Raw genomic sequence first — 24,795 nt, forward strand, 5'->3', positions numbered from 1 at the left:
TAGGACTACTGTATGTCACAAGTAATCTTTACATGTAAGTCTCACTACTGCTGAGGCTTGGTTTCGTGCCATGCCATTTCCATTGCGTCTCCTGTTTCCGTGCATAGCTTGGATGTAGTCTTGGAAATGGCTGATAATGTTTCATGTGGGAGAAAAGAAATCTGCATGAAAATGGAAATTGCCGCTCTTGTTCTCAGGAGTAACCTGTGTTAGGCTTCACCATTTGCAAAGAAAATGGAGTTAGCGACAGGTTTTCTCCAGGCTGGGAGTAGGAGACAGATAGATGACTTTGATCTCTAAATATGATTGTGCTGGAGCACGTGACAAGCACTGTGACAGTGGCAAAGCTGATGCATCGTGTGAATGCTTTATATATGTTGCCATGCATTAATTAAAGGCTGTAAAAGATGAAACCGTTGTGTGATTGTGGTGATTTAACTTAGCCCTGGGGGTCTGAGGTGTGAGAAAAGCAGACTGAAGTGAAGCAGATCATCCAAAGGGATGAGCTGAGGGTGCGTTAAAGCACCAGAGCAATGCAGGTATTTCTATTAGGCCTTATTTTTGGTAAATGAGAGTTTTTCAGAGCAACTGATTCCTAATGCTGCATTATTTGAGATGTGTGCATGATCACAAGATGATGCAAACTGCTCGCTAGAGAGGAGGAGAGCTGTGGATGTGGTGTGGGTCAGATCAGCTGTGGGTCTTGCAGGTACAAGGGCAGCTGGGTGACACCAAAGGCTGTGTCCTTCCTTCCTGAAGAAATGAGACTTCAGGTGAGAAACAGTGCCGCCATCCCCTCTGGTGAGCACTTCTACAAAAGGCATTTTGTTTTGATACACAGTTGGAAAGAAAATTCAGCTGTGTTCTGGATACGTTGGTTTGTTGTCATGAACTGCTGGCTTCCCTGTGGTACTCGAATTGCTCAAATATTCAGTTGCTGTAACAAAATGTGACTTCTGCGGCCTTTCCTTTTGCGAATTCCACCTTGCAGGATGTAGGTTGTTTATTAAGCTGCAAGCTGCCCCGTGTGCTGCTTCTGGCTGTACAACCACCTTCTCAGCAGATCGCATCCCCTGTGCTTCACAGCTGCTGCCATCCTTAATGCGAGTGCAGAATGTCTCCTGGCTGTCTGAGAACAGATCCCAGCTGGCATCACCTCACGGCTGAGCAAAGCTTCCCCTCGCTCCCAGTGGTGTTGTGTTGCCCTCTGTCTCAGGTGCTCGTATCCGGAGGCAGGGAGGTGGGGGCAGCAGCACAGCCCGGGGGAATGAGACAGCTGGGAATCTGCCCTGCTCTGCGGCCAGGAAGGACGGCAGCTGCGGCACTTGGGGGTGTGGATGGGGTCTGAAAGGGGTGGGAAGCTGGAGGGGAGTGGTGAGTGGGTGAATGAAAACCACAGCTCACTCTTACCTCTATCCAAGGTGATACATGCCAAGTACTGAGATTACAGCGGTAACGGGTTTAATGATTGACCTCGTGGGTTTTGCCAGCAGAGAACTTGTTCTGTTGCATTTGCTCCAAGTTCTTGCATCAAACTTAATGATGTGCTGAAACAAAATTATGTAGCCTTACAAAATGTTTTGGCTTTGGCAGTTCTGGTTTACAGGTGTTAAGGCATTATGGATAGTAGAACTGCATTTTAAAATAATATTCTTACCAGTTTTTGTCTGTGTTATGAAAAGCATCTGTATTCCTTTAAAAATATTCTGCAGAACTTATGTGACTGCCCCTTTCCTAAAAGGAGACTGTCTTCCACCCATAGGTTTCTGCTGATGTGCAGAAATAAAGGCACTGGACACATCCCTGATGTTTGAGAATGTTACTTGTGTATCACATGGGAGAGGGGGGAAGGATTAAATCACTGGCATGCTGTGATACTGGAATATCAGATAGGTAAGCAAATACTGTGTAGAAAAATGGGTGAACAGATGGAAATTCCCAGCACCAGAATTAGGAGTGTTTGGAATTGAGCAGCTGTTTTATTTGTGAGCTATGACTGCTCATCTTTGTGAGAAGATATGTGAAGGATCTCCTTCCTTCACCTGTGTCTTGTAAGGGAGATTCCAAGGTCAGGGAGCTTTGCCTTTACATGTCTTGTGTTACGTTAGTTGTTAGGCTTTCTGCTTCATGCTTGTTTTTAACTGCAACAAACTGTTAGCAGCTTTTTATAAAATGTAAAGGTCAAACTTGGTGCTCTTATCTGCACTGTTTACTGTTATATTTCAAGCAATTGCAGAAATACGGGTTGGTATGACGTGACAGTACACACTGTGGTTTTTCTGATGAGAGAGAACTTGAATGACCTCTCCTGGATCATCTCAGTTTAATAGGGGATTTTGGATACGTCTGACTCCATCTCTCAGCTCTGAGTCTGATAAAACAGGTTTATTACTATTCCCATCCTTCCATGTTCCATGTTCCCTTGGAGACGTGCAGAAGAGTGAAGTGAACAACATGTCTCCTCCATCCCGGTGAAGCAGCGAAGGCGCTCGCCACACACTTCACTTGTGGGTGATGCTTTTCCTTTGTGCAAGAGCCTGGAGCATTCCAGATCTGGAGAGAGCAGGAGGAGAGGTCAGAAAGTCAGAGAAAATAACATTTGAGAGCGTGTGAATAATACCAAAATTTCAGTATGCATTTTTGACAAGGATGTCTGTGGCTGTATTTGTCATCAATGGCACATTTGAAATATGGCCTGTAGCTATAAATGGAGTGATTGTTTAATTTAGCTTGGTTTGAGATTTACCAAGCCACTGAATTGCCACTATCTAGCAAAACATCAAAATACTTGAGGCAAGCTGGAACATCTACAGCAAATCTGCAGTAAACAAAACTAGCTATCCCAGAAATTCCAAATGCTTCTGGGTTCAGCAGAGCTAACAAAGCCTTGTTTTCCATAGCTTTCTGTGCCTGTCCTTGCTTAGGAAGCCAGTGGGCCTGGATACCTTTCTCTCCTGCTGGACAAATCCCTTACAGGCACTGATCAGCCCACAGAGGAGGGCCTGATGCACGGCCTGCACTGGGCCTGTCAGCTCTGTGCTCCTTGCAGCACAGCCAAGCCAGCCAACTCGCCTTTGTGGCAGCAAGGCCAAGCAAATGGCTTTGGAGACTGCCCAGCCCTTATGCCATGCCTTGTGTAGGAGTGTTGCTGCACCCATGTGTCACAGAATCACAGAATGACCAGGGTTAGAAGGAAACTCAAGCATCATGAATCCCCAACCCCCCGGCAACATGTAGGGTCACCAACCTCCACATTTAATACCAGACCAGGCTGCCCAGGGCCCTATCCAGTCTGGCCTTGAGCATCTCTAGGGATGGGGCATCCACAACCTCTCTGGGCAGCCTGTTCCAGCACCTCACTACTCTCATAGTAAAGAACTTCCACCTGACATCCAACCTAAATCTTCCCTCCCTCAACTTAAAACCGTTTCCCCTTGTCCTGCTGTTATCTACCCTTTCAAAGAGTTGAGTTGTCAGCTCGTGTGTGGCCATCAGACCCCAAACCTTCAAGTGAAGATGAAGAAGGATGGGTTGGCCTGGTTGCTCATCAATGAAGCATGGTGATAAGAGCTCTTCCTTCTGTGGCCTTGGGCTCATAGGCAGTTTTGTTCATTTTTTTGTAGGTTTTTTTTCCAGCACGTTTTGAAGTACTGAGAAGACTGACTAGTGCATGAGTCACAAGGATTGATATTACATTCTAGAGAGTAGTTTCTTGGTATGTGGATAGGACTGTGACTTTCTGAAGGCTCTGGCTGGTTATGTGATCAGTGTTCAAAGCGGATGTACACCAGTAGTGTACGGTTTGATCAGGAATTGTGTAAATAAGGAATCTTTTGTGGATGTAACAACAGCATGTTGGGGCAGGCTAGCTTACCCTGTGCAATGTTACACAGTCAAAGCTAAATCTAATCGGTATTTGAATTGGCTTGGAGTGGATGGTTACAGAATTAGAGGTTTAGCTTTGTCACTTTGGACCTTTTCGCTTGATGTTTTTCCCTTTCAAGTTTCACAAACATGTTTTATGTTGTGAGTGCATGAAGTGGGCTTTTGCTGTGTGAGCAATGAAAACTAATTATATTTGCTGGAATTAATGCAGTTAATATAGCTACATCTAATAACTATTCTGTTATGACCCTAGTGGTGAGAATTTAGTGGTTTTCACATTGGTGGAAGCAAATGGAACCAGCCAACCCCGGCAGCAGCTTTCAGCAGAGGGCTGGAATGTGGGCATATGACACTGGGGTCATATCTGCCTTTTGAAACTGTAGCTACACGTTTAAGTCTATGTTTTCTCCTCCTGTATTGGAAGGAGTGGAGCTTGACTGAAAGTTAAACCTTTATAGTGAAAAAGTGCCTTGTGCTGATTGGTTTACTTAACTTTCTTCTAGCAACGTAACGTACTATGCTGTTGTCCTTCCACTGCATGGGAAGAGCCTAAAATAACAAAAGAGTTACAACAGCTCCCAAAGGGTGGCTTTGCCAAGGTCACTGCTCCTATTTTTGCTGGATTTTGTGCAAATAGAGATAGGTATGTTAGGTACTCGACCAAATATTTTATTTAGAAGATGAGTCCCTCAGAAGTGTAAAATCAAACAAAAATGCAACTCCTGCCCCTGGTTATGCAAATACAATCAGCTGATGTGTGTTGTTAGTCTGGGACTGTGACTGGTTGGCGTGTACAGAGCTCTGGAATTAATCTGTGGATGTTACTGCTGTTTTTTAGCCAGCAAACCAAAGTCTTTGAGGGTCACAGAGATCTTGCTGTGGAGGCACAACACAAAGCTGCTGAAGCTTTAGCATCTTCTTTTTGTTCTGTGTGCTAATTTTTATGTAGTTATGCTGAAAACTTGGAATTGGTGAAGAGAGTGAGGGTGATAAAGACAGGGGGATGTCTTGAGAAGAAAAAAACAAAGAAGGCTATTAAATATGTGTAAACAGTAATACAGATACATTAAATATGTGTATTCGGTAGTATTTGATTCCAGGCCTTTAAGGTGCTGATGGTTTGAGCCTCAGAACTTTGGGAAGTAGACTCTGTGTGCTTGTGTGAGCACCTCCCTTCAGCCACTTCTGGGGAGGAACACTGACCTGGACGGAGACTTAGAGCTGAACAGCCCTGCTGCTTGGATGAGACCTTTAGCTCTTTCTTTGTTGGTGATGATGTGGTGGGCAGAATAGTGAGGTTATCATGTGGAATGAATTTAAGACTGGATTAAAAGGGTTTGCCTGTAAAAACAAAATTAGATCACCTTGCACTGAACTAGACAAGCAGTGATGGTGAGAAGTATTATTTTGTTGGCTCTGCTGTGCTTGGGGGGATGATCAAGAGGAGGGACCGTAAAGGGCTGAGCTTTAGGAGGTATTCTGCATTGGCAGAAACGATGCTTTGGAAGTCTATTTAATTTAGCAATGCAAACTGTATATATTGAATTTCATGGAGTCGTTTGGAAACCAAAGGAAATTCCTTTTGATGTAAAAGAAGCCTGTATGTATGTGCATATATATATGCATAAATACGGACATGTAGGATGGTTTTTGGCTTCTTATATCTATATATAGACACACTCACCTATAGGTAGACTTGTGCATATATGCACATAAAAAAAAATTTTTTTTATTAATATTAACAATGACAGCAGTAGATAAGACAAGAAATGTTGTAGAACAATGTATTTGCTAATAAGAGAGAACTCTGCATTTAATTTTTAGCAAAATTAGATTAGAAATCCTCTTGATCAGCATCTTCTGCAGAGTACCACTTGGACAGAGAGCTTGTTTGCTGTTTTCTATGTGTAGTAAAACACATGATAATATATAGAATAAATTATATTTAACATGAAATGTTAGAACCTATGTAAAAAAAGAAAAAACAACAAAGCAACTTTGATTATTTTACTAATTTTTTTAGTGCTTTCAGAGTTCAAAATAGTAGTGAATTAAAACATAAAATGGCAGCTTGATACAAGAAAAGCCCTGCTTCCTAGTGGTATGTTTAGTCTTGTTTGTTTATAACCTGTTTTCTAGTGTGACAGGGGGCTGTTGGTGTTTTTTTGTTGTTGCTTTTGTTGGGTTTTTAGCTTTAAAGCTGAAGTTAAATGTTTCAGACAATCTGTTCTGCTTTCTGCTACTTCATTATTGCAATGTCTTCCAGACATGCCTGGCTCGTTTGCATCTGTTGATAGATGAAGGAAGGTCTTTTTGACAAAGATCCTGTGAATTAGTTCTAAACAAATTCTAAATGAATGCCTTTGTGCTGATTAATTATATACCATACAACATGAATTACAGGTCAGTTTGTCTTACTGAACATATTGTAACTTGTAATACTAACCATATTGCAACTTGCTTGTAGCAGCTCTTGAGCAAAGGGAGTGACTTCTGTAATTCTGCAGCGAGACCATTTTTCACCTAACAGCAGGGATAGGTGGAAGATTAACGCGGCTTTTTGAAAACCACCAGCTTTTGTACCAGAGGAGAAAATGCAGCCCTGGGTAACACTGCATTCACATACAGCCTGTAGTTAATGCTGTGGTAGTCAGGTACAACTTCACATGGTAGAGTTCTGCAAAGCTGTACTTGTTTTTCAGGTCTATGGGGAGGTTTTTTTTGAAGAAATCCTGCCATGTAGGCAGTGGTGGCTAACATTGGCTAACATCTATTTCAGGTAGTCAGCTGGGTGACACTTTGGTCAGCAGCTAAATAAAGCTAGGTTTGGTTTTGTTTAGGGAATCGGTAGGCATAGCAGGTGCTGGGTCTGATAGATGTTTGTGATTCTCCTCAAGGCAAGGAGCCATTTGTGCTCCTGCTGTCGTTTTTGTAAGGATTGGCATTTTCACCTTTAGAGATGATAGGAAGGATGTCTGTCCCATCCACTGCAGGGTGTTGTCTGATGCGTTGTCAAAACGATTAAATACTTGTAAATACTTGTTTCTTCTTAAAATAAAAGCTGCAATAGGTTTGGCTTTTGTTGCTCTGAGATGATCACATGTGCATACTGTTCCTCAACACATGGCTTTGATGCTTCTTTCTATAATTAATAGTGACTGAGCTGCCTGACAACCCTGGCTGACATGGCTGGATTTCAGGTGTTTTCATTCAGTGGGGCTAAAATATCCCTGATACCTCATTTGCTTTTCTTTTGAGTTGTATCACTTTGTGTTATCCATCTTATCAACCTTACCTTGTCTGTTATATTTAGAAAAACTTGAAAATGAATCAGATGAAGATCCAGAGAAAAAGAGGAGAGAAGCCCAGGCGCTTGTAGCCAGAAGGCTCTGGAATGAGAGCAGACTTTGTGGACTGCTGGAAGATTTACACCTGTATTTGTTAACCAGGTTCACTGTAGGCAGATGTCCCTCATAGTTCTAAGCCTTCATGGGTGCTTAGAGAACATAATGCCTGGGCTTTGATCACAGCTTATGAGTTTTGTTTTTCTATGCAGACCAACTGTGAATGGTTATAACAACGTGGTTATGTTTGTGTAACCTAACAGACTTCTTGTAAATCCTGGGCATAAATTTGGATTTCCATTTAAAGCTGTATATAATGGTAACTTCTGTTTCCTTCTTTCTGGGAGGCAGGAGAAAGGGGATTGTCATTGCTGTCCCCTTTCCCAATTTAGGGACACCAGGTAATTCACTTATTATTATGGATTTTTTTCCTTTTTTTTTCCTTTAAAAAAATTAAATGTTCATAATTCTGTTTAGTTTGTTCTATTATAATAATGATCAGATTCTGTTATTTTTAGGAAGCAAGAATCTTCTAGATTTAGTACCTGCAAATATTTAGTTCTTCAGTGATAAGAAAAACATAAAATATTTTAGAAATAATCTGAAGTTAATATTTAGCTAAAATCCCATTATAAAATAACAGCAAATTATACATTATAAGACTGGAGGTGTTTTCAAAATGCATAAGTAAAGCGAAAGCAACAGTTCTGTGGATTTTAGAGTGTTTCTCTTCGCTTTTGTTTTGTTGGCTGTTTTTAGGGGACATCTATCTAGTGCTTTTGGAAGCACTGCCTGATCTGTCATACTGCTGTGGGTCTCTACAGTGAACTGATGCTGATTTTAATTTTTATCTGTGTAATAACCTTTTAGGGAATCGATTATATTTACTTTGGTCACTTGTTTTCCAAGCCTTGCCATATGTTTCATGTCATTTATTTTATTATCATTGCTAGCAGTAAAAACATCTATATTTCAGTCCAGAAACCACCCTAGTTTTCTTTCAAATCACTTCAGGTGGCACTTGGCTGTTGCTATGTCTTTGAAAAGTATATAGTGTTGTTTTGTTATTCACGTGGACTCAATGGCCTGCCACATGGCAGCTTGTGATAATCCTTGAACATCAACAACCAGCTTTGCCTTGGCAATGTCAGATTGTATCTCTCACTTGCTCATAAGGCAAATATGATTTTGAAACAGTAGGTTTCACTTAATGAAGCATCAAATTTTGTATCTTTGCGTGTGTATTGACCTTTAAGCTATTACTGAAGACCTTTACGCTTACTTGTGGAGCATGTGCAAACTTGCAGTGCTGAAACAAAAAAAGAAACAAATCTAAGAAGCCTGACCAGGTCTCTCTGGATGGCAGCACGACTCCCTGACCTATCAGTTATTTCTCCTGTTTTGTGCCATCAGCAGACATGCTGAGGGTGCTGCCACATCACCCGGGTTAGTTATGAAGTTGTCGAACAGGACTGGACCCAATAAAGACCCTTGGGTCAGTATGGTTCCATTTCCTTCACTGCTGGCCTCCAGCCAGACTTTGCATCACTTACCACCACTCTGGGTGCAACCATTCAGCCAGTTTTCCATCCACCTCACTGTCTGCTCTTCCAGCACCTATGTCAACAGCTTCTCTGTGAGAATCTTAATGGGGAGCAATGTCCAAAGCATTACTGAAATTCAAGTATACAATACCCACTGCTCTTCAGTTGTTTGCCAAGACAGTTCATTTTATTGTAGAAGGTTAGTTTGTAATTGAAGTTGCAAGGCATTTAAGCAATACCATAGCCAACCGCAAGTAACCATAACACTGTCTTGTATGTTTCAGTATTCCATAAACGAGTAGCATCATTGCCTCAGTCTGCCTCAGCACCCTCACTCAGAGGGGGTGAGGCCCTGGCACAGCTGCCCAGAGAGCTGTGGGTGCCCCGTCCCTGCGGCTGCTCAAAGCCAGGTTCGGTGGGCCCTGGGCAGCCTGAGGTGGTGGGGGGCAGCCAGCCCATGGCAGGGGTTGGGTGGGTGGGCTGTGAGTCTCCTCCAACTCAAGCCTTCTATGATTCTCTGACTGCAACTTGGTTTAAACTATTTGTTTTCGCTACAGATATTGTCAGCCCACTTCTGGGCATATTTCGTGAAACACCTGGGGTTAGAGATGTGGGATTATGAAGATTTAGTAATTTTTCAACTGCAGCTTTTCTGCAACAGAAAGTTTTCGTGTTTTGTTAAGAACGTAGTGTAGAAGTGTTACAAGGTAAAACATTCGGAGATAGATACTGGTGACTGTTTTTGTTTGTCTGATGGGATGTGCCCAACCCATTGATGTCTCACAGAATCATAGGACCATGTATGGCATGGTTCCTTGTCCTAACTGGTGAGCCCTGCTCCTGTGGTGGGCATTGTGAGGTAGGAAAGCTGCAGTTGGTGTCATGTGTGAAATTCTGTTTGTTTTAGGCAATATACAGTGAATAGACTGCTGTTAGTAAATATATCATGTTGCCACTGAGGAGAAAATGAGATTTTCTTAGAGAAAACAACAATATTTAAATTGTTCTTGTTTTATTTATATTTATTTATTTTGTGTAGTATCTTTGGGTGGGTTCCAACCCAAAACATTCTGTTATTTTTGTTAGGGATTATTTAGTCAGTGAATCTTAAAAAAAAAACAACCAACCAAACAAAAAAAAAAGGCTGGTAACACTGAAAATCATGTTGAATTTTAGCTAATGAAATGGCTGGGAGTTACATCTGAGTGGGCAGACCAGTCATCCATCACTCATGTGAAACCTGTGCGATTTCTATCAGGAAGAGGAAGCAGCTTTTCTTACAGTATCTCAAGAAGAAGTTACTTGACTTGTGCAGTGTATAATGCTCCTGATATCTGTGGTCCACTTCTTAACTGTGTCAACTTTTTTCCTTGCTGAAATAGTTCAGTAGTATAAGGAATCAATTGTTGCTTAATTTTGTTGCATTTCTATTATGCACATTTTTGTGCCATTCAGCCACTCAATTTGATATTTTCTGGATTATTAAAATGGATGAAAACAGAAAAATGCTATTTATTGCTACAGCAGGCAACCTAAAGCTTTAAACAAGCAAGCAAATGTGGATTTACACCGCTTCTGATGCACAGCATGTGAGGTCAGAAATGGTTCTCTGTCCTGAAAGCTGGACATCTGAAAATATTGTGTAGTTTAAATCTAGCGCAATTCTTAAAGGTGAACCTGCAAGTGTTCTTTATGGCAAAAACAGGCATCACTTTCAGCTTGAAGAATAGTTTCTAAGACTTCAGACTTCATTATGTAAACACTTGTGCTAAAATATTAGTTTGAGAAAGAAAGGAAAAGTGTGTCCCAGACTCCTCCTGGAGTGCCCCTCACTGTGTCACCTTCATACAGTCCGAGCTCTCATTTTCCATGTGATACAAGAAAATTTGCAGTTCAACTGGATTTTGATTGTACAGCATAGTCTGCTGTAGGGACTGAACATCAGACTGGTGTGCTTGATTTCATTATCGTGAATGCTTCGTGATCTGTGTGGAAATAGTCAGCATTTTACCTCTTACTAATAGGAGGAAAAAGACCCTGACCTTAAAATGATGTGTGAAATTAAATTTTTAATACTTACAAAAGTTGCCTTTGTGTGTATTTTTTATACTTGCAAGGATCAGCTTTAACAGGAGGCGTAAACTCATACGGTTCCCTTTTCAATCAGATGTGTTTTAATGGGTGTATTTGAAAATTAATATTCTTTTCCAGTGTCTGTGGTGTAACGTATAGGAGAACAATCAATGGAGATGTTGTTCAATGTATAATTTGCTTAATTTGCCAAATTCGCATACTGGTACAGTCAAAAATTCACTTTGAACTAAAAATAATAGATTCATTTTACAGAACTTCTGTTCTTCACAGCAGCATTTGCATTACAAATGCCAAGTCTCATTCATGTCAGTAAATAAGATAATGGTGATAGCAGTTGTAATTTAGTACTGTATGCTTGGAAAAAAATCTTCATGGTTCTGTAGAATAAAACTTACAGAAGAAGTCAGAATGGAGGGGTACTGACACGTGCAAATTGTGAAATACTCACTTGAAATTACTGAGAATTAAAATCTAATTAAAATTGCTGACTCGGTGGAGAAACATTTTTAATTAAAATGCTTTTTGTTTTTTACCCCTGTCAGGTATTGCTTTGTTTTTGCTTTGGGATACCTCACTGTGTGCCAAATTACTAGAGTCTATATCTTTGATTATGGACAGTATTCTGCTGATTTTTCTGGGTAAGGACAAAAAAAAAATCTCTCCATCTTATCTTCCTGTGTGATGCTGCATCTTTGTTGTTTATTTTTTCCTTTCCCACCCACGGCAATGTGATGAAAGCTGAATTGTGCCTTACATACTTGTATATGTCTGTGACCTGATGCCATGCTATGAGTTAAATCTGAATGTTTTAAGGGATTTAGCTTTTAGCTTTTCTCTCTTGTGGGTTTTATTCTATGTGTTCCAGAAAGGAAAGGCCAAGGAGAGAGGCACCCTTAGAACTAGAAAGCTATGCCTGTTTATGTTCTCTTTTTATATGAGGAGCTTAATCTATATTTGGTTGGAGCCATATGTGAGCAAAATATAATAAAAAAAGTGAGGCAAAAGTGAAAAATATTGGCGATTCTTGTCGGTACTACGGACAGAAACGAAGCACATCATTTCCTATGACTGTTTGCTCCTGGTAGGTCTTTGATCTAAAGGAGCATTTTGGGGAAAAAAAAAAGAGGCATGTGTGCAAGTCTGTTTAAAAACAGCAACACCAGAAGCATTAAATACTTCTCAGGAACAGTGGGAGTGGCATTGGTGTTTGTAGTTCAGTATTACTGTACTGTGTAGCAGAGTTGTGTTTGCCTTGTCACTTCTCAGTCTTCATTGGTAAGAGCCCCAAAACTACCTTGTAGGCTGAAGCCTGTAGCTTTTACAGTTAAGTTCATCCTTCCTGTTCTCATCAGAGGAGATCTAACCAGTGCAGACAGCAGAGCCTGGAGGGAACTTCAGCTGACCCTCCACTGAGTGTCTACCTTGATGTGAACTGGATCACTTGCCCCTGACTGTCTTGTCTAGATTTCTGCTGACTATAATGAGAGATTGTAACAAAGATATATGCATACAGATGCACAAAGCTAGATTTACAGATGCTGAACTGAATTTCACCATTAAGAGTGGAATCATGATCCAAATGCTGTCCTTTACAGATCACTTAAGGACCAATCGGTACAGCCTTGCATCAACCAAAGCTCTGAGCTCACTTGGGAGGCAATGTAATTGTATTTGCCTGTTACTGACCTAAAACTATTAATAGTAGCCTGAGCACACCGTTCTTCAAATGTGACTGTATTGCTCTGATAGCAGCTGTCTTTGATGTTAGCTCCGATTTCTGCCAGGTCTAAACGTGTCCAGAGCTTCATGAAGTCTGTGCTCTGGATAGAGCTGCTCTGTTCAAACGACCCTTTCATGCCTGCAAGCTTGGTGTATGCATATTGTGTTAAATCTCCGGCATAAACTGCATCTGCTCCCTTGAGACCTGAGACAGGACTTGTTTCCAAAACAGGAGAACTGCATGCTGCAATTTGAACTGAAAGAGGCTATTTTCCCTCAGTTTTCCCTATTTGCAGAGAAAGAGGTTGAACTCAAAATTAACAAAAATGCCCTAACCAGCTGGTGAATCCCAGCACCAGCAGTTCTTTCTTGGTACCAAAGAAGCTGGCACAGCTTCATACAGAGGTCAGCCTTGAAAGAGCTTTGAATGAATTTAGATATTTCTCGTAACCCATCTTGCCCATCTGAAGTGTCCAAGCCCAGACAATCTGCCAATGAAATTTGACCTCGTGTTGGAGGTGCCATTGTGATTCTGGCTTCAGTACTAACGGACCCCAGCTGCCTGCAAGCCTTCCACAGCTTGCTTGCCCTTCTGCCAGTAGCTACAAGGGAAATGAAAACTGATATTCTGCCACACTGTTCCAGAAAGGGCTCTTCCTCTTTTAGTCTCCAGACTGTTGCTCCTCAGTCACATCTCTGAAGGTACTGGAAGAGCCATTTCAGAAAGAAAAAATATCAATAGCTGCTATGATAACAATGACATGTGTCAGCCAGAATTACTGTAAGGTCTGTCTGAGCTTCTCCTGGGCTCCATCCATTCACATATCCATTTACAGAAGGAAAACCTGTTTTGTTCAGAATCAGCTGGAGATCTGTGACAGCACCAGGCGACTCTTCAGCTCAGATGCTGGAAAGAGACTAGAGAGAATATTCCACAATGTCTGTTCTCATTTATTTTTTTCCTTGTTGATCCTCCCCTGTCACTCAAGCCTTGATAACAGGATTTTTGGGGACGCTGGCAATACAGAGGGTTAGTTTTTCCCTGATTGCATTTGAGAACTGAAAATACATTGTGCTTTGAAATAACCTGAAACATAAAAAATATCATTTGGCAGGCTGAACCATCTGGGATAAGGCTTGTCAGTAGAGGAGGACTTGATGGCTACAGGGTGATCATTTTTCTCTGTTTTTGTTATTGTGTTTCCAGCTCACGTACTACTAAGCAAATAAAATATATTTAAGAACTGGTTTCTGAATTCTGGTTACGCTCGTTTTATGCTTTAGTCTTCCCTACCCCTGTTAGGGGTCAGAAGTGCTGAGGTTTACATCAGTTGGAAACTTAGGTACAGTGGGGATGGTACCATTTTTTAGTGAACTTTTCTGCTTTCCAGAGCAGTTAAAGCTGAGTTACATACCCAGTCAAGAATCTCTTGGACAGTTTATGATCCAATAAAATGTAGGAAATTCAATAAATTCAAAACGAACTGAATTCCATTGGAGTCAGCATAATTGTGCTAGGTTTTAGTTTTAACACTTATGTTTACTTGAAGCACATAATAATTGTAGATGGAAAAATTAAGCATAGGTCCAGCTGTTAGTAGAAATAGTGAAAAATGCTCTGAGTATCTACATAAGTAATGCTGCTGCTCAACTTTGGTATTCTTATTGTCCTTTGTTTACTGCTGCTGTAATTCATAATGCATATAGTTGTTCATACTGCCCTTTTTCCCTTACTCTTCCCACTAAGAGAAAAGAAAATAAACAGTGCTATTAGAAAGTAAATGTGGAGCACTGGCTGTGTTTGTGGGACCTACTGCAGCAGTAAAAGGCATGGTTTATCAAATACAGTATCTAAGGAGTAAATTATTTTCACAGCTTGAAAATGGTGTCATGTTTTGAGCTCCGAAAACATACCTTGTATTGGAAGTCTTCCACTAGAGAGTAATTAACCTGGCTATTTGTATAACATTTTCCTTGATGTTTACATGTCAAAGAAAATCTGATTTTTTTTCTAAACTGTTCTTTCTTCCTTTCTTGTAACAGTCCAATGATGATAATTACACAGAAGATCACTAGTTTGGCATTTGAGATTCATGATGGTAAGATTTCTTTAAGCTGTCTTAAATTTTCCTTTTTTTTTTCCTTTTTTTTTTCTAAATCCAATTGACATTCTTGTGCTGGGCTGTAGATTCTGAGCATTAGCCAAATAATTTCAAAACTCAGAGGTCACTGTCGTTGAGAGATTGGTGGTAGCAGTACACTGTGATCTCAGTTGCTGAGCACCTGTTGCTTTAAACAACATAAATTCTATGTGTGTACAGGCTTTAGTGCTGCTGTTAATTGTTTGAATTCTGGTAAGCCTAGAGAAGCCTGCAGGCTGTAACGTTCACAGATATGAAAAGCCTGGAAAGCACTTCTTGTATGAATTCTTGAATGAATGAAAATGAATGAGCAATGCTAGATATGTCTAGCTGATGTCTCAAATGGTGAAAAAGCTGATGTCAAACTTCAGAGAAAACATATTTGCAAGTATTAGTTTTGCAAGCTATAATCAGAGTACAGAGTGCCCAGGTTAGAGGAAACAGCTTATTCTGAAGCAGTAATAATTCTATTATCAAAAGTGAATGCTTCCTCCTATTATTTTGCTAAAGGAATGAGCTATTCCAAATTTCCAGATACCTGCACAAGTAGTGGAGTTGAGTTATAAGGCAAGCATGGGAGTGTTTCTGATGGTCTTGAAACAAATGTTTCATTTAGTCAGCTTTGCTCTTTAACTATGAACTGCACAAGATTTTTTTACCTACTTAGAATCATAGAATCATAGAATTGCTCAGGTTGGAAAAGACCTTAAAGATCATCAAGTCCAGCCATGACCTAACCGTACTACCCTAACTCTCACAACCCTCTGCTAAATCATGTCCCTGAGCACCACATCCAAACAGTTTTTAAACATATCCAGGGATGTGACTCAACCACCTCCCTGGGGAGCCTATTCCAGTGCTTAACAACCCTATCTGTAAAGAAGTGTTTCCTGATATCCAATCTAAACTTACCCTGGCACAACTTATGGCCATTTCCCCTCGTCCTGTCACCAGTGAGAAGAGACCAGCCCCACTCTTGCTGTAAGCACCTTTCAGATACTGGGAGAGATCAATAAGGTTTCCCCTCAGCCTCCTTTTCCCCAGACTAAACAGCCCCAGTTCCTTCAGTCTCTCCTTGCAGAGCATATTCTCCAAGACCTTCCCAAGCCTTGTTGCTCTTCTTTGGACCTGCTCCAGCACCTCAATGTCCTTTCTGTTCTGAGGTGTCCTTAAATTAACACATACCACCTGTATTTTACTAGAAAGTCCAGATTATTTGAAGTCTGAATTTGTTTGAGATAAGTTGAATTCTGTGTATCTATCATGAAATTTTTTTCCCTACTGACTCCACATCAGAGGTCCTTTAGAATCTCTGTCAGCTTGTGGGAATACAGTGGAAAGCTCTCCCTCTGGTTGCATTTGCAGTTATCAGAGTTCTTGAGTTGGATGATCACAGCTAAGAGCACAGTGGCAGCATGATGAGACCAGTGTAAATTCAGGAGCATCTTTGAGTCTTATCTCAGGAGATGATTAAAAAACATGTACAAGGGAGACTGAGGTTGTATTAAATCAATGATTTTTAAGCATGCACAGCCTGCAAGGGATCTGTCAAGAGAAAACAATGAAAAGAAGCCTGCTGCCAATGGGCTTTTGTTCACTATACAAAGATCCTTGCTTCCACTGGAAAATATTTTAAGAGACGTATGGCTTAACGAGGAGGTAATGTTGAAAATCACTGTACAGATTAATTAATGGCACTCTGAGCCTTTAGCCACCTCAGCTTGGCTAAATTCATCACCAATTACTTTCTGGGGTTTTTTGCCCTCTCCTTGATTTTTACCAGTATATCTAAGGAAAAGTAATGAAAATAAAAAATCAGACATGTTGCTGCATTGGAAGATCTTAGTACATGTCAGGGCTGTAGCTGTGGTTAGGTTGGTTTTGTGGTAAAGGCAAGTCTCCTGCACTTGATCTTTTCCTGGCAGCCTGCTCACTGTGTTCAGCTGGTTTCAGTATTACATTTGAAGATCCTGGAAAGAATTGGGTGTAAGGGCACTCACTCACACTGCATAATAAAGACTCTGTCTGCTCTTAGTGAATATCCTTGATCCCAAGTTGAACACCAGCACTTCTGTAAATAAATAGTTCTGGAAGTTACAACTCTGTGCATTTATTGTGGACTTTTACAAGAGGAAAATTGTATGCAAGTTTCATAGGAACAATTTGGGTTTGATCTGTAATGCTAGCTTTTCAGAAGGTTGCATGGGTCAGGAATTTACACCTACATAAATTTAGTCTGTGCCTTTTGTGTTTTAAAGATAAGCCCTTGGTAATTCTTGTCTTTTTACATGTTCCTGCTACTTAAATGAACACTAACAAAATTAAATAGTATGTTATGTTTGTATTTCTTGCTGACTATCACACATATTTTAAAGGCAGAGAAGTTTTTGTTCAGAGAGAAAAGTTCAGAGACTGCTTTTGTCCATATTCATTCTTTCTGGCAAGATTTAGATTTATTTGTGTAATGTTAGGCTGCTGACAGAGTTAAAGGGATAAAAAAAGGAACTTTTCTGAATGAAGTACCTCTTCATCGAATTTAAAACTGGCATGTTTTGGAGAAGGAAAGGTGCACTGCAGCTATTCCAGAAATAGGCTGATTGGCTGCAGTTAGTTTAAGAAAGCTAAAAATGAAGAATTTTACTTGCATGAGAATTTTCCAGCTAGAAGATGCTGTTAAATAGAGAAGTTTTTGCAATTACAAGGTGCAAAAAGTTGATCAAAGGAGAAAGATACAGTCACTGCTTAACTCTTCTATTTTGAGATGGCAACAATATATTTTTTTGATAGAAGTTGGTTTAACAAAGTTTAATGATAAGTAAGATAGCTGATTAACAAGCTTTGATGGCAAGGTACACTTGGTTATTCTCTGCATAGAGGACAGGATCAAAGGAAATCATCCAGAAGCCTTTTTGTTGAGTCATGAGGTTCTGAGTGGACCCCCTTGCTTTCCAAACTCCTCCTCAGAGGAGCGAGGGTGCAGCAGGACTCAGTCTCAGTCCCAGCCTAACAATGACAGACCAGCTTGGGCTGGAGGATGCCATCACACACACGGAGCTCCCCCTCTTTTGCTCACAACCCACATACCTGCAGATGAGTATCACTCATTTTACTGCAATTCTGCAGGAGCTGGGAGATCTTTACAGGAAGGAAGGACCCATATCAACATCTAATCTCACTAACCTGTATGTGCTTTGACAGCTTGTTTTTAACGCCAGTTCTTAATGAGTCTTAAACAAAGAGTCTCTTCAATTGTTCACATTCATAACCCAAGGAAGTTCTGGAGCTCATAACATACTTATTTTTAAAGCACCAAGAGATTTGGTCACCAAAATCTGGGAATATTAGGCTGGATATTTGCTATTTAAATGGGCAAACATGTTCATGGCTTCTTCCAACCTCATTTCTCTAACTCAAACTAAATCGATTAAAAAAACAAAAGCCATAAACAGTCACTTCTTATATGTAATAGTCGTATAGTAAGGCAGATGTAATTCTTCCAAATTTCCTCCATATTGCTGTGTTGCATTTGTCCAGAAAACTGGCTGGACACAGGTAAGAAACCAGAAGCATAATGCTCTTCTGTCAGCTTCTTGGCTCCTGGAGGCTTATCTCTCACGTGCTTTCTGACCACCAGAAAATAAACTTTGCTGTTCCTTTAGACACCCTTCTGCTATCACTCATGCCTTGGTTTTCAACTCTGTAGTTGCTGATGCTTAAGTGCACTGTTTCAGGAACACAGCTTGCTTTTCTGTAATTATTATGTCCTGATGGATCTGGCGCCCTCCATTTTTAAAAGCAATAGAGCAGACATTGATACTGATCTGTTGCAGCACTGCATTTACTGTGAGAGCTAAAAGGAGATAGAGTACACTGAATATGCAGCTGATAAGGTATTTCTGTTTTATTTTGTTTGAATTTTTTTAAGCTCTGCCTTTTCTTTTTCAATCATGCATCAAGAGATGTAGTTATGTGCTAGTCTTACAGCAGTTTTGGGTCTCCCACATTTATTTTGCTCCAGCAGCTGCATATGAGGACAACAGGAGGATTGTTTGATGCTGTTTCTCCTCATATTGCTGTTGTACTACTGTATAGTGTTGTAGATTTGCAAATTGGCTATTAAAGTTTATTTTCCTCCCAAAATTGTGGAAGTATATTCTTTGTTCCATGTGGTCCCTCAGGAGATGATATCTTAATGAGTGGATGAAACACACAGGAAAAAGAGATAAGGAAGAAGAAAAGTAATACTGGAGAAACTTACATGTTACTATGTTAGTTGCAGTGGTCTTAATTATCTTTTGCTATCACCTTCTTACTGTCAAAGCAGTGCACCACACACTTGGGGTGGTTATTAAGCAAAGTAATTTGAAAGAAAAAAAGGCAAATTTCATGTTCATTCACATCTCATGAGCAATCCCATCCAAATTGCAGTACCTGCTATTCTGATAGCAGTGCTGGCTTCATTAGCTGTGCTCAGACAACGTAATGCTGCAAAAGTATTGAGGAATGCTTCATGCTTAGATTGATGCAAACATTCCATCTTGATTTTCAGTTAACTTGATGCTTTGCCTTCTCCTTTTCTCAAAGGCAAACACTTCCCATATTCAGCAGGAATGCTGTGGTGGGATGGTGTTTCTTTATTTGTTGTTGTTGTTTTGATTGGTTAATTTTAATTGCAACGCTTTCTTCAGGAGTCTTAGAGCTTCTCTCCATCAGTTGCCTCTTGGTCTGTATTTTGTACATCCTTTTTTAAAGCGCTCCCTCTTGTGTTAGTGACAGCATAGCTATTGTAGCTGCTACCGAATCACTTTAATTACTCTACATGCCATTAAAGTTTTATGGAATTACATTGTATTTCTCAGCTCCTAAGACTTGTGTTGTTTGGGGCCCATGTTTGATTATGTCAAAATTTCTGATTTTTTTTTGCTTTTTTTTGGTAATTTCTCTGCGATTTTACTTAGCTGATACCCGTGTCTATTTGCTGCCAGCGTGCTGGTAACAACTAAAACTGTTATGGAAAGTCTGTGTCTTCTTCAGGCCTTCACATATTTCATTAATAGAGTGCATTTAAACTCAGGTGATCCACTTCTGAACCTCAAATCTTGCTGTGGTTTCAACAGGGCTTGTGATACGATCTTCATGCTTAAGTATTCTTAGTTAATATCATATTTATTTAAGCATTATAAATGAGTCACTTAATAGCCAGTTTTTCATGCAAATATAAAAGTGGGTAGACTCAAGCAGATTAACTACTAAGCTGGGTTAATACCAAGATATAATGGTAAATATTGTGCTGTTGTAGTGAGAAAGCCTGATAGTACCATAACAGCCTTTAATAAAACCTGTGGGGAAGGATATTGGTATATATCCAAAGATGGTGATTTACCTTTATGGTTTGATCTCCTGAAGAGGAATGAACAGATGCAACTTCCTCATGATCTAGATCAATGGAGATAATTTTTGTTAGCGGCAATTTACAAAATTCTTGTGCACAGAAGGAACGCAGGCTTATTTCTTTACAGATGAGAAAACTGAGTTGTAGCTGCTGAAAGGCCAGATAATTTCACTTCTCTCACAAATGTTCGATAAAACCCATTTTCTCTAATCCCCACTGTGTGATTTGGTAGCAACTAGAAGATGCAACCATTGCAGAAGTATGCTGCTTTAGAACAGGAGAAAACATTTCTCATCATCCCTAGAGGAAAGTTAGAAAAATTCACAAATTCCCTATAGTGGCATACTGATGAAATGAGGTGTCTTTATCTCCAGTGTGTAGCAGGTAGGGAACAGCTATGATCTGGGGCCTCTGTCCCCATGGGCAAATACACTGCCTCAAAAGCATTGAACGCGTTTATCTTAGTTTAGATAAGGTTGGACTTGATGATTCTTCAAAGTCCTCTCCCTGAAGAGGTTTTAAAAGCATCTTTTCCCCTTTTCCATGTGTATTTTCTATCAGTTAGAAGAAGTCTGCAGTGCCTTTCTGAAAGCTTGCAAGAGTGTGACACAGGCACTGAGAAGATGTGAAAAAGCATTAGGGGAAAGGCACCGACCTCTGAGAGGCTGGTGGTTGGAGAGAAAAAATCATGGAGGCTTCCTTGTACACTGCATGCTTGAGACAGGCGTAATGCCTGCCACATTATGTAGGGGGAAAGCAACTCCACACGTATGTGTATGGATATACTTGAACCTATTTTAAATATGCCAACTCCTTAACCTCTAGCTCTCCAAAAGTACAGGTCATATTTCACTGATTAGATTCTTCTATTTGAGTTTTTTCCCTTATTTTGGAACACATCAGTGGCGTGAAATCTTTTATTAGGCTAATCACCCGTCTTTAGTCCCTCCTTGTTCAAGTTAATTTGGACACACTTGGTCACTGCTTCCTCCTGACTCAAGGAAAAAGCTATCTATCAGGATTTAGTACCTGAGACCTGTTATGTTGTGGCCTTAAAGGTTAAAGTACTTTTCAAAAAGCTTCTCCCACTATTTTTAAAACACTTTTAACTGTAGCTAAAACTTGGGCTGTAGTACTGAGAAGATAGGACAGTGTAATGGTGGGGAAGAGAAAATGCCTGAAGTCATGGGCCATGCTTTGTCCTTCAGTTTCTTTCCTTGGGTCTGAATGAAGGAGGTTGACTTTTGGCTGTGAAGATGAGGAATGAAGAAGGTATTCTTCAGGTTGTAGGAGATACCCATTTGCTGTATCCATCTCAGCTGGAAAGACAAATGCAGTTTTTAAGACCTAAGTATCTGTATGTCATAGTTCCTGGAATCAAATGAAGACAACAGGCTATCTTCCCTTCAGATAAGAAGTATTTCCAAGAGTCATAGAATTGAGTGAGGTTTCATATCACTTCCTCCTCTCCCCCCTCCCCCTCCCCTTTTTTTTTCTTTGTGTGTGTCTCAAACTTGACTGATTTAGATATCTAACTAGAAAGCAGACTCCATTTGAAACTTTCCTTATGCTTAGATCAAATGTAAGGGCTCGTTTCCATGGATTTAATGGCATCAAGGGGCAGGCTTTGAAGGCAATCTTTCTGTGAGCGAAGGAGGATCTTTCCTTCTATATAATCCGTATAATCACTTATTTTTACACAGTGTGTTGTAGTATCTGTGTTACCTCTACACTTTCATTAAACTGGGATGGAGATTGGCTTTTGGGTTTAGGAACTGCTAGGAAGGAATGTAATTGAAGAGGGATTCCATAAGCTTAATTTCCCTTAGGAAGTTATGTTTTATAAAATAAGTGAATGCTTGCAGTCACTAAGGAAACTTGCCGATGTGAACAGCAGAGATGGATGCACACGCTGCTGTCTGAGCTAGAGGCAGACCTGCAGGAGGAGCTGAAGCAGCCATTTCGGCAGGCACTGCTGGCTGCTCTAAACCAGGCCTGTCTGAAGGAAGGAGCTCAGCTTCTTCTGTGCCCCCACCCTTGGACTTGTGTATTTTGTAATTATTTCAAGTGTTGAAGGTTCTACTCACTTCTACAGCAATACGAATTCTGCAAATTGCTTTTCAGGAGTAGGCCAGCAAAGTGCTGGGTACTGCAAGAGCATAAATCCAGCCTTGCTGCTGAATGTAGCCTTGGCCTGCCCCTGGCTGCTGGCAGGGCTCCGGGTTCTGGGCAGGGACTCTTGCCTGTTGTGCCTGATTCACTGGACCTTGTTTATAGTCCTTACTTACAGCACGGAGGTACCTTTTAAAGGTCTGCATTGGGCTTTGAGCAGCATAAATCTGTCTTAGGCTGTGTTCATATTACATATCGGAGGTGTATGACCCTGGGTTACTGCTGTGTTAATGGGGATTGGATTTTAACTTCCTAGACAGGGAGTAAAGGGTTCTGAAACCTGCAGACTTTGAAACCTGAAGACATGTAAGGGAACTGTGTTTTTCACCACTTATTACAAGCCTTCTTAATGCAATCATGAAATCCATGTGGTTTCAGGTTTGGACACTGTTGGATATAGCTGAGGATATGTAAGTTTGTAATTTTGTCAACAGTAAGAAATGATTGATCCAATTCCAACTAAAATATTATGTGACATAATACTTCTGAAGTTACTTGAGGACATAAAGAAAAAGATTATACTGCAGCATGAGGGTTACTCTACTGAGTAAAGCCAGTACTAATTAATAAGTGTTGTTTAAGCTTTTCTTTATTTTTCCTTTTCTCTGTGCTCTTTTCTAGGTATGTTTCGAAAAAATGAAGATTTGACACCATCACAGAGGTGTTTGGCTGTAAGGTAGGCTTTCAGTGATCTGAGAGTCTGGTTTTGGTGGCAGAAAGAAGCTGATGGTTTGTGTGCTTTATTAATGCTGTGCAGAAATGCAACAGCTCCTGTTCAGGATTGAGCGTTTACAAACTCGGCTAAAACAGATCCATGCATTTTATGTTTGTAACTTAATTACAGGCATCTATTCTGCAAAATATCACTATGGGATATTTTTCTACAGTGTAAAAGCTAAGTTCTATGCGTCATATGCAAATTACATCCAGACAGGAGACTAGTTAACATTTAGTACACATATAAAGTAGTTGGCAAAGGAATACTTGTTTCTGTTTTTCAGCATTTAACTTACCTGTTTTCCTTTCTCTATTCAGGAGACTTGCTAATATTATGTTGTCCTGGCCTAAACAGTCTTGACTTGAGGAATTTTCCTCAATTTAGGTTGTTGCCAGCTAACACAAACCTTTGTTTACTGACTCGGTTATTGAGGAAAAAGGAAAACATAAACAATTGAACAAGCACTTCAGGGAAACACCCTTCCACCTTCTTCCCCAGGTTCAGCGCCAGGTTGAGGACAAAGTCACAAGAGTTAAAGACATCATTCTGAAAATGCTCAGTATGGATTGGAAAGCGATGCTATGTTTAGAGTATTTTAAGTTGTGATTACAAAATATGCACAAACTGCTTTTCTGCATTTGGTTTTTACTGCAATTATAGTAAGCAATGACATGCAGTATGACTTCTCCTGCTGTGGAAATTCTGTGGAACTACACATTCCATCTCACAAGCTGCTTGTCTTTGAATTACAGACGCATGCCAAGTCTACTGGAATATTTAAGTTACAACTGTAATTTCATGGGTATCCTGGCAGGCCCGTTATGCTCTTACAAAGACTATATTACTTTCATTGAAGGCAGATCATACCAACTGCAACAGTCTGAAGCAAATGGGAAGGAAGATACAAAATATGAACAAACGGATCCTTCTCCAAATGTAAGATGTATGACTCTGACTCTTGCAGTGCTGATGCTGATGTAATCATTGCATGAAAAGCTTGGTTTGCACTGTTTGTTTACAGGCATAACTGCTGAGCTGTATCTGGAGTTCATTCATCAACAGTACAGTTCTCTGTTCAGAAAGTTAAATACTTTCTTTTTAAGCTAGGTTTTCTCCATGGTTTCCAGTCTGGATCTTGTGGACAAAAGCAAATGAAATTGGTGCTTCCTAACAAGCTTATATGGTAAAAAGCCATCTTTAGATGAAGCAGTTAATGCATGTTTTCTTCAAAGTGTACGCTGCGTGCAGTAAAGGCAAACTGTATGTCTTGTCTTTTGAAAGTGGATGAGACTTAACAATTTCAGCAAAGTTTTATGGAAGTTCTCAAATTCCATTGTTTTCTAATGTTTTCTGCTCTGCATGGAGCAAGCAGCAAACATTCACATGCATTAAGTTGAAAAACACTCATGGAAACAATTTTTCCTGCTTTTATTTGTGTAGAGAGGTGCTGAAGCTCAATGTTATTTTTTGCCTTCATCTGAAGATGTAGTAAAACGTAGTATACTAGTTTACTAGTGATAGCTGCATGGCTAGCCATCCATACAGTGTATTGCTTTTCTCTCTGTTCTTCTTTTGGAAAAGAGAATACATACGTGCAGAAGAAAATCCATTTGATCCTACCTTACTGAAGAGATTGCATGGTCTGAATTAAAAGCTCCCAGAGCTTGTTCCTTTTGTAATTTAATCCAAAGAGTTTAATGTTGAGGGTACTGAATATTACCACTCTCTTCATATGTTCTTAAATAGGAGTGTGTCTATCTTTTACATTTGTGTCTAAGATAATTAG

General features: G+C 40.2%; 1 protein-coding gene across 2 annotated transcripts in view; it reads left to right on the plus strand.

Moving 5' to 3' along the window:
* MBOAT2 (membrane bound O-acyltransferase domain containing 2) overlaps positions 1-24,795 on the plus strand; it is a 90,401-nt gene that overhangs the window by 45,101 nt on the left and 20,505 nt on the right. For both annotated transcript variants that reach the window (XM_042889424.1, XM_042889435.1), the window contains 4 exons: positions 11,410-11,505; positions 14,630-14,685; positions 22,913-22,967; positions 23,762-23,945. In XM_042889424.1, the coding sequence (XP_042745358.1) occupies positions 11,410-11,505; positions 14,630-14,685; positions 22,913-22,967; positions 23,762-23,945 (391 nt within the window). The remainder of the gene's footprint in view (positions 1-11,409; positions 11,506-14,629; positions 14,686-22,912; positions 22,968-23,761; positions 23,946-24,795) is intronic.

Source organism: Lagopus leucura, unplaced genomic scaffold (genome assembly GCF_019238085.1).
Source record: "Lagopus leucura isolate 7727_CA_CO unplaced genomic scaffold, USGS_WTPT01 Super-Scaffold_73, whole genome shotgun sequence".
Classification (NCBI taxonomy): Eukaryota; Metazoa; Chordata; class Aves; order Galliformes; family Phasianidae; genus Lagopus; species Lagopus leucura.